Source organism: Dipodomys merriami, unplaced genomic scaffold (genome assembly GCF_024711535.1).
Source record: "Dipodomys merriami isolate MVZ:Mamm:240054 unplaced genomic scaffold, mDipMer1.0.p SCAF_7, whole genome shotgun sequence".
NCBI lineage: Eukaryota > Metazoa > Chordata > Mammalia > Rodentia > Heteromyidae > Dipodomys > Dipodomys merriami.
The window spans coordinates 23,743,878-23,757,684 of NW_027206290.1; the positions used below are offsets into that span (position 1 = coordinate 23,743,878).

At 37.9% G+C, this 13,807-nt stretch overlaps 1 protein-coding gene across 3 annotated transcripts in view; it reads right to left on the reverse strand.

The window, feature by feature from the left end:
* Positions 1-13,807, reverse strand: part of Plppr5 (phospholipid phosphatase related 5) — a 123,096-nt gene that overhangs the window by 6,413 nt on the left and 102,876 nt on the right. Inside the window, exon 6 of one of the 3 annotated variants that reach the window (XM_070007792.1) lies at positions 1,929-2,157. The exons of the other annotated variants lie outside the window; for them this stretch is intronic. Within the exon in view, the coding sequence (XP_069863893.1) occupies positions 2,023-2,157 (135 nt within the window). The 3' untranslated portion in view covers positions 1,929-2,022. Of the gene's footprint in view, positions 1-1,928; positions 2,158-13,807 lie in introns of those variants that run through there. 3 annotated transcript variants of the gene reach the window in all.

Below are 13,807 nucleotides of genomic sequence, written 5' to 3' on the forward strand. Positions count from 1 at the left end.
ATGGGTTACTTATTTCCACAGGCTTTTAAAATAAACTGACATGTTAAAATTAAAACCTGCTTTGGACCACTATTTTTTTTAATTTAATTTAATTTTATTTGTGAACATACTGTACAGAGGAGTTACAATTACATGGGCAGGATAATGCGTACATTTCTTACCAAGCATTGCAGCCTCCTCCTTTGTTTACCCTTCACATCCCTTCCCGGCCTCCCCCTTCCCCCCATCCCAATTTAAAGATAATAAGAAAAGAAAGATTTTTTTATCATCAGAAAGATTTTCCCTCTATACTATGAAGGAGTCTGGATAAAGGAAAAGGTGATGGTACAACAACAAGAAAACCATGATTCAAAGCTAAGTGTCAGTAAGCAATCCTGAAATACCAGCTTCAGGAAGTTGAGATCCGAGGATCCTGGTACAAAGCCAGCCCAGGCAGGAAAGTCCATGAGACTCTGATCTCCAATACGTTACCAAAAATTCTGGAAGTAAAGCTGTGGCTCATGTGGTAGAGTATTAGCCTTGAGCAAAAAGCTCAGGGACAACATCCAGGTGCTGAGTTCAAGCCCCAGAACTGGTACTGTCACACACAAACATACACATACACACACACACACACACACACACACACACACACACACACACACAATCACTCAGCTATTCATTTTGCAAGATCAAGACATGTTAATGTATAATATGAAGTAAATAGATGTATTCCTCTGGATAAAATTATGATAACTGATCTTTTTCATACATGTATTTTCATATACATATGTACACACATTTATATACACACATATGTATCAGAACTGCATTTAATATTTATAAAAAACAGAATGGCATTTAATCTTTTCAGGCCACCTGTCTTGAGGCAAACTAGTTGGCAAGGTGTACCTTCTTTTAATCAGTGTGAATTGTTAATAACACTCACTTCATCTGCAAGCAATAGTACAAATTTTTTAAAAAGCAGGTAAATCAAAATCACATGCATAGTATTAAAGGTCATATAATTTAAATGAGATCATGTAATTTATCAACACAAGGCCTGATGTGTACAATTATGCACACAGACTTATGGTAGAGAGGACAGAAGCACAAATAGAGATTAGAAAGCTTATTCAAAGCCACAGCAAACGAGACAGGAAAACACTGCTTCATCCTTGAGTGCAGGGGTCCATGCAAACACAAGCACTTTGTTTCTTAGTTTTGAATTCTTCAATTTGTAAAAAAAAACTGTCTACAGTCTATAGAGGTCTATTTTTAATGTCCTAAGTTTTACATGAAAATCTCTATTATTTATCCTATTTGCACATATTGTTTTCTGTGGATGTCAAGAATATTATTTAAGCTGTGTACCATGATCATTTCTGTAATCTCAACATGGAGAAGGCATGTACAGGAGGACTGTGAATTCAAGGCCAGGCTATGATACAATCTGAGACCTTGACTCTCCAAAATATTATTTGAATCAAAATTGTTTATACTCCTAGCTACTCAGGAAGCTGAGAGCTGAGGATTGGAGTTTCAAGCCAGCCTAGGCAGGAAAGTCCATGGAACACGTAAGTCCAAGTAGTTAAAAAGCCAAAAATTGAGTTGTAGCAAAGCACTAGTGGTAAAACACTAGTCTTGAGCCAAAAAAAAACAACTCAGGGATAGCGTCCAGGCCCTGAGATCAAGCCTCAGGAGGTCTTGTTACCTGACAAGACCTGCTACTCACCTCTTCCCTTCTTCCAAGAGAAGAAAATACAAAAGAGGTCCTTGGAAAAGTATTCAGACCAGAACACATTTTAAAATGCCATTAGTAAGGGGCCATTTAGTTACAAAACATTACATTTCTGATAATGAGTAAAAGATAAAATATACTTGAAAAGATACAAGCAGTAACAATAGCAACCACAGTCATGAAGCTGTAGTTTCTCGACCCTGTTTGATTATAATGGCGACCTGCACAGAAGGACATGATTCTGCATTTGCCTTAGCATTGCACCACAACTCCAACAGCAGTGCGCTCCAGCGCACATACGTTTATTGCCTTAATTGAAGGTGCTCGCAGAGGCTCACTCCCATTATCCAGCTGAAGAGCCTGGCCAGGCTGTCTTTAAAGGAACTGCCCTGTGAATTTTCTTCATGAGCATTCTCCGTACATTGGTTCTGGGATATCTACAAAATGTGTTTCATATAAGATTTAAATATTGACTTCTTTACTGAGACCAAGTACCAGTTTATTTAAAGTTCTACATTTAAATATTGACTTCTTAAAGTACTAGCTTATTTAAGGATCTGCATTTAGACGTTGTAAGACCAAAGTCTGAGATTCAGTGTTGTTCCAGTTCCATTCTTGCAGGATGATTGATTATGGAAAGATGTTGGGTTCCAATGAAAGGCTGTCAACAATCACCTTAGTTCTGTTCATTTGTATTTTTTTTTTTTTTGCTATTTTCTGACAAGGAAATTAGATAACAAGCTGGCCTAACGTCAACAGTTTTATCACTATGTTTTAAAGACTCATAGATAATAGTTTTCTTTAAAAGTTAATTTTATGACTGATACTACATGGTAGGTAAAGTTGCTTTTTAATTTTCTTTTTTAATTGTTTTTGTGCAGTTGATATACGGAAGGGTTGCAGTTACGTGAATCAGGTACAATCAGTACAATTCTTTTTGAACCATTTTTCCTCTTCTGTCACTCTCCTTCTATCCCCACTCATAAGATATCCAGTTCATTTTCTACATAGTGTCTGGTGAGTATCATTGTTGTATTTGTTCATCTTTGTTCCAGTCTTTATGTGCCCTCCCTGACCCTCCTTAATATATGGTTTCCTTCATTTGTGGTAACTAGAATGTACCTATAAATCTACAAGTAAACACACTGAATAACCAAAACAAATAAATAAAACAGGGACATGATAAACCATATAGGACTCTAATCATTAACATACAGAGACCAAACGAAGCTAAGCCAGGAGCAGTGGGCAAAGCCCCAATAGCAATGAACAGATGACCATATAAAATAATATTCTATGAAATGAACGCCAAAAAAAGGAAACGAGACATTCTTTAGTTGTCATTTCTGCTGTTTTTGTTCTCTTTTCTTTTTGTATTGTTTGTCACCTTCGGCTTTTTTTTTGGGGGGGGGTCCGGTTGTGGGGCCTGAACTCTGGGCCTGGGCACTGTCCCTCAGCTCTTCAGCTCAAGGCTAGCGCTCTACCACTTGAGCCACAACACCACTTCCAGCTTTTTTCTTTTTGCTTATGTGGTGCTGAGGAATTGAACCCAGGGCTTCATGCATGCAAGGCAAGCGCTCTACCACTGAGCCACCTTCCCAGCCCCTCACCTTCGACTTTTAACCTATCTTAAAACCTTTGATTCATTGATGTGTCTTCAGCCATCTTGGAAGAGAAAATGTAGTCCAGAGGACTCTATAATCAGGCTGCTTTTATGCCAAGGGTTTGAATAGAGTCTCCAATCCAATGAAAAATTTCCAAAGCAGTTTAACCTATCAAAGAGTCAGCTTTCTCATCTAATGAACAGATTTTTATTAAGATTAAATCAAATTATTCGCATGCATAAAGGCTTCTGGTCCCTACCACGGCATTTATTCATAGTTTATCTTTTAAAACCCCACACAAATGAGTTATTTCTTTAAAAAAAAGAACAACTCTAGAGGCAGAGATCCAAAGAGTGTAAATTTGAGGTCAGCCAAGTTAAAGTTAGCAATTCTTTGTTTCAACCAGTAGTAGCCCAGAACTATAATCCCAGCTATGTTGGGGAGATTGAAGTCTGAGGCCAGCCCCAGCCCCCATCCCTCCCAAATTGAAACCCTCCCTGAAAGAAAACACTAAAGAAGGAAAAAGAACTAGAGTATGGTTCAAGTTGTAGAAACCTGAATTCAACAACAGAACTACGAAAGAAAGATAAAAGAAAGAAAGAAAAAGAAAGAAATCAAGAATTAAAATAATAATAATTGATTACAAGTATATAAATAAAATCTACCATTTGTTCATTTTACCACAATGTCCTTAACTCCACATTTTTCATATCAAGCCAACTGCAAAGCCCTATTTTGTTTTATGCAAGATGGATGCAAACTCGTTTCATGATGAAGCCTCACCTGAACTGATATGAAGCAAGTAATATTTTGCTTTATAAATGCCCATCTTACATTACAAAGAGATCCTCCAGACCCTGCTTACATAACAGAAAACACAAATTCCAAAAATGAATAATAATTTGCAACTAGAAAAACATCTGGCAGTAAGGATTTAGGATGTAGTATTCTAGCCCTCTAACAAAATCAATCTGTGACTGTCAGATTGCCTAGATAGTCTACATTTTATCTGGAAAAAGACATATGGATAGCATAATCCCAAATATTATCACTTCTTGTTTTTCCATTTCCCTCCCTCACTCCTTCTCTCCCTCCCTTCTTTCCTTGCTTCCTTCCTCTCTCCCTCCCTCCCCTCCCTTCCCCTTCCCTCCCCTTCCTCAAAGGAAGGCCAGAGTGGGCAGAAAGCAAGAAAAGAAAAAAATGTTATTAAAGACAGAGCATCTCGACAATCCCACTGGAAGCTGCAAAATTAGTGAGAGCATTTCAGTAGAGAAATAATGTTAGGTCCATTTAGTTAGAATTTATTAGTGAAGTTCTCATTCAAAGCTATGGAATTGCTGGCATCTTTCTTTGTTGATTTCTGGTTGTTGGAAGCAGTTACGGACTTGCAGACCCGAGCTAAAATGTGGTTGCCTGTTTCCTTATGAAAAAAGATGTTTTAGGACTATTTCTTTCTCTGCAATGGTTCTGCTTGCGTATAAAGATTTATAGTCATTTAGAGGGCTTTTTCTCCCATTCAGATATTTCCAATGAACTAAACGCTACGAGCAAATCCTTTCTCCCTAGAGAATGAAGAAACCTCAAGTCTGCTTTCTTGGATAAGCTAAAGCAAATGACAGATTGAGTTGTTTTGGTTTTTTTTTTCCTGATGCTTTAGCTATAGACCTTATGAAGCCAAAGAAACAATAGTCCTTCCCCAACCAAATCCTCAGAGGCTCTGCCTCGAATCCACAGCTTCCCTTTAGGAGCTTTAAGAAACAACTTCAGAGACTCAGGTTTAATTGGTCTGAGGCAAGGTCTGACCACTGGAACTTTTAGAGGCTCTCTAGATGATTCTAATGTGCAGCCAATTCTGAGAACTATAGCCAGGTAAGCCCAGCTGGTCTCTACCAATGGAGGCAAATTGCTGTTTCCATAGCAATCACCTGAGGTGTCTGATTTGTAGAGTACAGATCAGCCTCTTCAATATCTAGAATTGCACTAGAACCAGGTTTTCAAAGGCATTCTTTCAATAGGAAGAGTATCTTTAGAGAGTCAGTAGTTCTGAATGATTCTAGGAATTCATTGGTGTTCAAGAGCTTTGAAATCAATGGGCATCATGTCTTGTCTAGAGCTTCAGAACACATGAAGAAGGCACACTGAAAGGCTCCGGCTGATGCCGACTTGTTCCGTGTTGATTTGGACCTTCACTGATGTCTTTATGGTACTTGGTGGTTATGATCATCCTTGTAGATTCTTATCCTCCCAAAGCCCCATGTCCTCTGGTCTCACCCACTTTTATTCCAAAATACGAACTCCCAATTTACCTCCTTTCCTACTTCACCCACCCTACCTAGTTTCTTGGAACATTTTTAATTTTTAAACATTTTGGTGTCCGTATTGCTGCGTAAACTCACGGTTTGGGCACTTTTCCCCTTAAATTTTTCTGCTCAAGGCTGGAGCTCTACCATTTGAGTCGGACCTCTCCTTTTGGCTTTTTGGTTGTTAACCAAATATAAGAGTCTCAACATTGGTAGTAAAGCCCAGTGCCAGTGGCTTATGCCTGTAATCCTAGCTACTCAGAAGGCTGAGATCTGAGGATTGCAGTTCACAGGAAGCCCGAGCAGGAAAGTCCGTGAGACTCCTATCTCCACTAATCCACTAGAAAACCTGTAGTGGTGCTATGGCTCAAGTGGTAGAGCGCTAGCCTTGAGCTGAAGAGCTGAGGGACAGCCCCCAGGCCCAGAGTTCAAGCCCTATGTGTGACAAAAACAAAAAACAAACAAACATTGGTAGTTAACTGAAGATAAGAGTCTCAGCAGACTTTTCTGCTGAGGCTGACTTCAAACCTTGTTCCTCAGATCTCAACCTCTTGAATTGTTAGAATTACAGGTATGAGCCACTGGCAACCAGCCCATTTCCTGACTTCTGATTTATCAACCTGCCCCAGTCTGGCCAGTTCCTTAAGACCTCATAGGGCACTCACTATGCACCACGATCTAACAACATCCTCCATTTCTCACGCCTGGGCTCTGAATTCACTTGCCAAACAAAACCTTTGCATGAGCCGATTACTTATGCAGAACATTCTTCTCTCTCCTCTCTACCTGGTAAATGCTCCCTCCAATCTCCCTGTCCATGATGCTGCTAGCATTGCTAAGTTTAGGTAAATGCCCTTTATGTGTTCCTCTGTCATAACCTGCACCACTCTCTTCTGCATTTGCTTATAAAGTTATCTCTCCTCATTACATTGTAAGTTCATGAGTCCTGGGAAAGGGACCCATGGTGGCTCTTATGTGGTATTTGTTTATGTTTCATAGAACAAATATAATTCCACGGTACATATGAAAGGTGACTCGTTCGTATGCTTTATTCATGCCTTGTTTGAGTGTTTTCACCCAACTAACTAGAATCTTATTTATTTCCATTTTAACTCTTCAAAATACTGTAGATTTGCTAAATAATAAGCAGACCTGTGTCCACTGAGGGAGAAAATAACAGGATTTATAACCAGAAGCTGATTAAAAGTCTTCAGTAGTGCTGGACATTAGTGGCTTACACCTGGAATCTTAGCTACTCACGAGGCTCGGATATGAAGATTGAGGTTCAAAGCCAGGCCTGCAGGAAATTCTGTGAGACTCTGATCTCCACTAACTACCCAAAAAGCTGAAAGTGCGGCTCAAATGGTAGATTATAGCCTTGAGTGAAAAAAAAGTCATGATCAAGCCCCAAGACCAGCACTTCTCCACACCTTCCCCCCACATTCTTCTCTCTCTCTCTCTCTCTCTCTCTCTCTCTCTCTCTCTCTCTCTCTCTCTCTCTCTCTCTCTCTCTCTCTCTCTCTCTCAAAACAAACCTCAGTGGAAAACTTTCCTGCTTTCATAAAGAGGGCCTTGTTGGTAAAACTCCACATGAATCATACCAAGATTGATTTCAGAACCATTTAGAACCATGAGGGCTATCAGCCACATCTGTGGAAAATCTATTATAAAGGTAAATATACATTAATCTTAAAACTCATGGAACCCAGCCATCTCACTCTTAGGTACATGCCAAAAAAGAAGAAAAATATATACTCATATAAAACCTTGTACACGAATATTTTTAGTCAGCCTTATTCATAATTGCCCCATGTGGTAAACATGGGGCATCTGACTAAAGGGTAAAAAATATGTGGTATTGAGTCAATGAAAGGGAAAAGGAAGAAGCATAGTGATATATGTAAAGAAGAAGTCAAACTCTAAAAGCTGAATACTACATCAGCCCACTGAGATGACACCTTGGGAAGAGCAAACTTATACGAAGAAGCAAACAGATCACTGGTATCAAGGTTGGGAGATGCTCTAATACCTTGATTCTGGTAGTGTGTGCAGAATGGCACTCATTTATATGTTTAAGAAAGAGTTTTATAAGGGACAAATTAAGCTTTACTATACCCAAGTTCATACACACACACACACACACACACACACACACACACACACACACACACACACACACACACACACACACACACACACACATGACTGCTAGCTACTAATTCTCTAATGGTGCAAAAGAATCTAGGAGTTGGTCCAGCAGGTCTAGCCAGTATTGTATCATTGTTTGAGTATCTGGGTAGTCAGCCACAGAAGAAAAATACAGAATAAATTGATCAGAAAATAGTCAAACAACATAAAAAAAGATATCCCTTGTTTACTTGCTATTCAACAATATTGAAATGAGAAACCTGTTACTTTTGACCTAATGATCAAGAACAAATATGAAGAACAAAATTTGCTACTTCTGGAGAGAACACAAACATAAGATCAACTCAAGGTTGAAGAGTATTCATCCTCTTAGTTTAGCATTTCCAATTTTATGAATATACATAAATTACTAATTGATCACACATGATGTATATTTTAGAGATATTTACCCTGGTATTGTTTGTAATTGTGGAAATTAGAATTGAAAGCATCATTCACACCCAACAAAGGCAATGATTACATAATTTACATACGTTGTAACTTTTTCCCATAAAGTTTTTATTATCATACAGCATAGTGATTCTGAGCTTGAACTCAAATGTGGACAAACAGGGGAAAAAATTTCTAAAATGATGGAAAACACAGTTTCAAAACATAGGCCAGTTTTATGATCTTGGGCCTATTAATTTACATCCTCATTGTATCTTTCTCTACAGTATGGAGATAAGATCTACCCAAATGATTCCTGCAAAAATCTCAACTGTTTTATATGTCATAACTCAAGACACATATTAACCTGTAACTATGGTTATGACTGACATGATTATTAGGTTTACTGATCTACAACCTTATTTATGGTATAGATTTATGGAGCAAAAGCAATGAACCAAAGCAGTCATACAAAAAGGCTTCATGAATATGCAAAGTAGTAAATGATTTCTTACATGGTTTGGAAAAGTACTTTTAAAAAAAGTTTCAAGCAATGACTATGATGTGTGGCAGGTACTCTATTTATTGCTCTCTTTTGCTTACTTAAGTTTTCTTTTCCTTTCTTCTCTCTCTGTCTCTGTCTCTCTCTGTCTCTGTCTCTCTGTGTCTCTCTGTCTCTGTCTCTCTGTCTCTCTGTCTCTGTCTCTGTCTCTGTCTCTGTCTCTCTGTCTCTGTCTCTCTCTCTCTCTCTCTCTCTCACTGTCTCATTCTGTACTGAGGTTCAAACTCAGCCTTGATCATGTTTGGACAGTCTTATGTCACTAAGCCACATTCCACGAATTTTCAAATTTTAAATAACATATGCAAATTGTTTACTTTGATTGCTTTCTTACATAAAACATTAAAAAAATTAGTTGTTACATAAAATGGCGATTTGGGGCATTGTTTAGTTTATTTTCCTAGTTTTAGTAAACAAAAATGCATTTTTCTGCAGAAATTCTTCACAGTATTGTCAATTTTGAAGGGCTCACTGGGTCTAAGATGGTTTCCTGTGGATGACTAACTATGGATGCACTCAAAATGACTGCTGAAATATCATTGTTCATTCTCTCCTTAACGAATGGCTTGAATGAGCTATATGGTTTTAAGACACATTCATCAACTCTATACTTACTCACCGAGGAGATGCAAATGCTTTCTGCCTACATTCAAAAATACTTCACCAAAAGATGCTTTTTATAAAAGGCTCGTTAGACAACTGGAAAAAACAATCTGGCTTTTATTCTTCATGTAGTATATTATGATTCACAAATCATGTGGAAAAATAAATACTGAATGTATGGGCATCCAAATAGGGTAAATGACAGATGGCAAAGCAGTAGCAGAATGTGCTAGCATTTTTTAACCTAAAAATGTTAACACTTGTTGGAATTTTTAAGCCTCTTTTCTCAGTCTAATTTAACAAATAGGAGCAGGATATAGCACATAAATGTTGATTTAATTCAAATATTGTTCATAAATGCTCGAAGTTTGAAGAAAAATACTTAAATATAAATACATTTTATGAATATATTAGAATGTATTTATTCTAATATCTAATTCCTAATAAAGTTGTTGTGACTTGGTCCCATATAATATTTGTTACAGTTCAGCAGCTCAGCAAAACAAAGATTTGCATGACAGAGGGACAAATGGAGCCTTCAGATGACCAGTTATTCAGGCATAACTTTCTGGAGCCTAAAAGGAATTTGTCATAGGCAACATGATACTGTATAACCCTATTTATCTCCGTGAGAAACCTTTTGCTGTTGCTGTGGTGTTTATGTACTCAAAGTTTTATACCGTAATCGTTTGTGCCACCTATGCCATATGCCTGTCTCAGACAGACAATCTTCATTAACTTGTAAATCCATGATCTATTCTACAGGGGTATCCTGGTCTGAAATCAAACAGAAAGCCTATTAAGGAAACCATTACTGTTTCAGAAGGAAGCGTCTATGAAACAGGAACTCATTTTTCTGTGATGTGTTAACTGACACACTAACCCTTGGGACTGTGGAGGGTGACCCCTCTTGTATTAATTTTTCAGGTAAGGCTACGAGGACTAATTTTTCACCAACCAAATTCTACCTGGTTATTATAATATAAAGGAATAGGACTTCCAGCTCAGGATTTCCAGTCCCTAAAGCCTAGCTCTCTGCCCACTCTTCCCACACTCTGACTCCATTTCAGCTCATGCTTCACTTACAATTGCCTATAATCTTCTAATCTGTGAAAAGAGTCGATATGCAGGGCATTGCATATGCTTCTCGTAGCATTTTCCTATCCGTATAATTTGCCTGTGCAGTTGCCATGGGAATTAAACATGGCAATTTCTATCTGTAATAGTACATACTCATTATGCCACTTTTAGAGTTGGGGGGGAACTGTCACTGCTGTCTACTGTTCGTTCAAACCTTGCTTCTGCCAATGCACAGTGTGCAAAAGCACATGACAGGCTTTGCTGGTTGGCACAGGCTGGTGAAAATCCCCATTCTCTAACTCTGCAGATAAGTATACCTGTAAGCTCCTCCTGTCATTGCCTTGCCTTTCTTACTGACCAGAGATAGCTCACTTTGCTTCAATTAATTAAGATCTCATCAACCAAAGAAAAACTAATGCCTGGATTTAAATGACAAATAGCATTCCTTTCTCAAATGGTATGATCTATACTTGGCTCTGTCTATTTTAACTTGCGAAGTTACCTCACATTGAGCACATGTGACCACAGCAGCTTGCAACTATCTTACTAAAATTTTTGTGTTTATTAATTCTCCTTACCCCTATGGCAAACAGTCTATTTTCTATTAAAACCTATCCATCTTTATAATTTTTTTTAATATTTCCATTCCCTTGTCAGATAAATCACCCCTTTCCTTTGATTTTTCTATATAGTTGCAGTTAGAACTGACGTGTTATTTTGCTTGTGATTAATAATGCTGAACTGGAGGCTAGCATTAGGAGAGAACAGAAGAGAAGGAAAAGATAAAGTGCTTGATGCTTTGCAGATAGCGAACACAGACAAGACGCTCCCTTAGGAGAAAGGCCAATGTACGCCTTATCCATTATAGTGCAGACAACAGAAATATCTGAAGAGAGGCCAGAAAAATGCCACAAATGGGGGGTCCATGTATTCTTTGAAGTGGAAGAGGATATGGTAATTTAGTGACACCCTAGCTAGTGTCCTTTTTTTAAAGAAAACAACAGAAAATCATGAAAATAATTAGTTCCTGCGATCAGCAGCAGCACCTGACAAGTGGGCAATCCAAACGACAACCACTGGAAGGAATATTAGGTCATTTGCAGGAACATGGATGGACCTAGAACAAATCATGTTAAGTGAGGTAAGACAAGCTCACAGAGACAAGTGGTGCATGTTTTCCCTCAAATGCCAAAGCTAGATCTAAAATACAACTAAACATGGTAACTTATATGAGGCTCCATAAATTTACACACAAACTGACTCAAGAAGGATATACTTCAGAGAGGAATGCAAACGTGTAACTCCTCTGAACATCTAAGGTACTATTTATCAAAACAAGTTGCAAGACATGGAAACATGTTTTATTTTGTTCTATTTCTGTGTTGGGGGATGGGCAAAGGGGGTCACAGGACTGGAGGAAAGGTGTGCAAATGCAGTCGCTGTGTTCAATGAACACTATTTAAAAAATAAACGATGTGACATGTGGGTAGAGATGGAAGGGGTGGGAAATGAGAGAAAGCGAAGGAAGTGATGGCATTGTCCAAGAAGCATTGTATTCATAACTTGACATGAAATTGCAACACTTCTGTACAACACCCAACAATAAGAAAATAACTGAAGAATGGAAGAATTCAACTGGATTCTTTCAATAATCACCTCGGTTTTCATTGCCTTGTATTTTTTGTCAGTATTCCTTTCCTTCAGATAATTCTCCATTCTGAAAATAATTTCACTCTTTAAATCCTTCATGGTAAGAACTATTTTTATCAGATCACATTAAAAAAAAAACCTTTCATAAATCTCCCTCCCAAACAACAGAGAATACTTTTTCATGAATTTCTCACTTGTATTTGATCACAAATTGTCTATGATCTTTTCATGTTTCTATTAGGTCGTTTATATAATAGATATTCATCATTTGATATATGTATTATTTACATATCATACTTAGTCTTCTGGCTTTTATGAATTATTCCAAACTACCCTTGGCAGCTTTTATTTTTCCAAATTGCTTGAACAATTTTGTAATTAGCCATGTCATAAATAAAGAAGTAATATAGATTGGTGCCTCCTTTATAAAACCTTTTATAACTTTGCTGATATTACCTAGAATTCCTATTCAAGTGTTCATTGCTATATTATTTTCTAGTTTCATATCATATCTTCAAATGTATTTCATAATGTTTCAATGTTTCTGCTTGTACAATTACCTTGGTTAATTCCAATTAATTCCCTATTTAAATGGCTTTTTTCCAATTCATGGTTTTCCTAATTTGAGTATTCTGGACATTGACATATTGTTTAGTTAAGTAGTAAAGATCTGCTGGTAGTTTTTGCATAGCGAACATCCTATAGCCATCTTAACTCTTTTTTTTCTCAGCTCAAGGTGAGCGCTCTACCACTTGAGCCACAGCGCCACTTCCAGTTTTCTAGTGGTTTACTGGAGATAAGTGTCTCATGGACTTTCCTGCCCAGGCTGGCTTTGAACCGTGATCCTCAGATCTCAGCCTCCTGAGTAGCTAGGATTACAGGTGTGAGCCACGGACACCCAGCTCACCATCTTAATTCTTAAATAACCTTTGGAGTAAGAATAGTATTATGTGTCATGAACTTACTCCTTGAAAATTGCAGAGACATCCCCCATCCATCTGTCTTAGACTGAGTAGAAAACAATTTATGCCTGATGTTACAAAGGTGGAAATCTGAGACCAGCATGCAATTAGTCACAAATAGTTAATTTACTTTTTCCTGGTTTCACATTTGTATGGGTTTACAAGGTATATTAAACGGTAACATCAAAAGTTTGCTGGCTCCCAATAACACATGGTTGTTTTTCATTATTTCATTGGTCGGCAGGTTGTGTGGATTTACTCTATGCTAAAGCCTGGGTACTAGTCTGCTTCCCCTGCTTTTCCATGCTGGGGTCTTGGCTGAGGGTCAGATGTTGTCTGAAGCACAGACTTCTCCCAGAAGAAGGTAGTGTCAATAAGGCCAACTCGTGTTGGCGCTATCTATTTCCTTATTGTTGCTGTTGCTGTTGTTTATAAATAGCACAGTTTAAGAAAGGGAAGGTAGCTAACTTAGAAGAGTAATAGTATTTTTGAAGGTAGCATTTCCATATCACTACTTGGTCGCTCTGGAGTTAAAGTTGAAAAGACCTGTATAAATCTCAAAGATTTCAATGGAAGCTAGACATTGTGGATGCACTTCCCCTGGCTTTTCAAACTCTTTTTTTTTTTTTTTTATGACCGAGAGAGCCATTGTTTTTAGTTTGTTTCTTTTTTATTTTTCTTTCTCTCTTCTCCTTCCATTCTTCTTCTTTCCCCCTTTCTTCCCTCCCTCCCTCCTTCCTTCTTCTTTATGT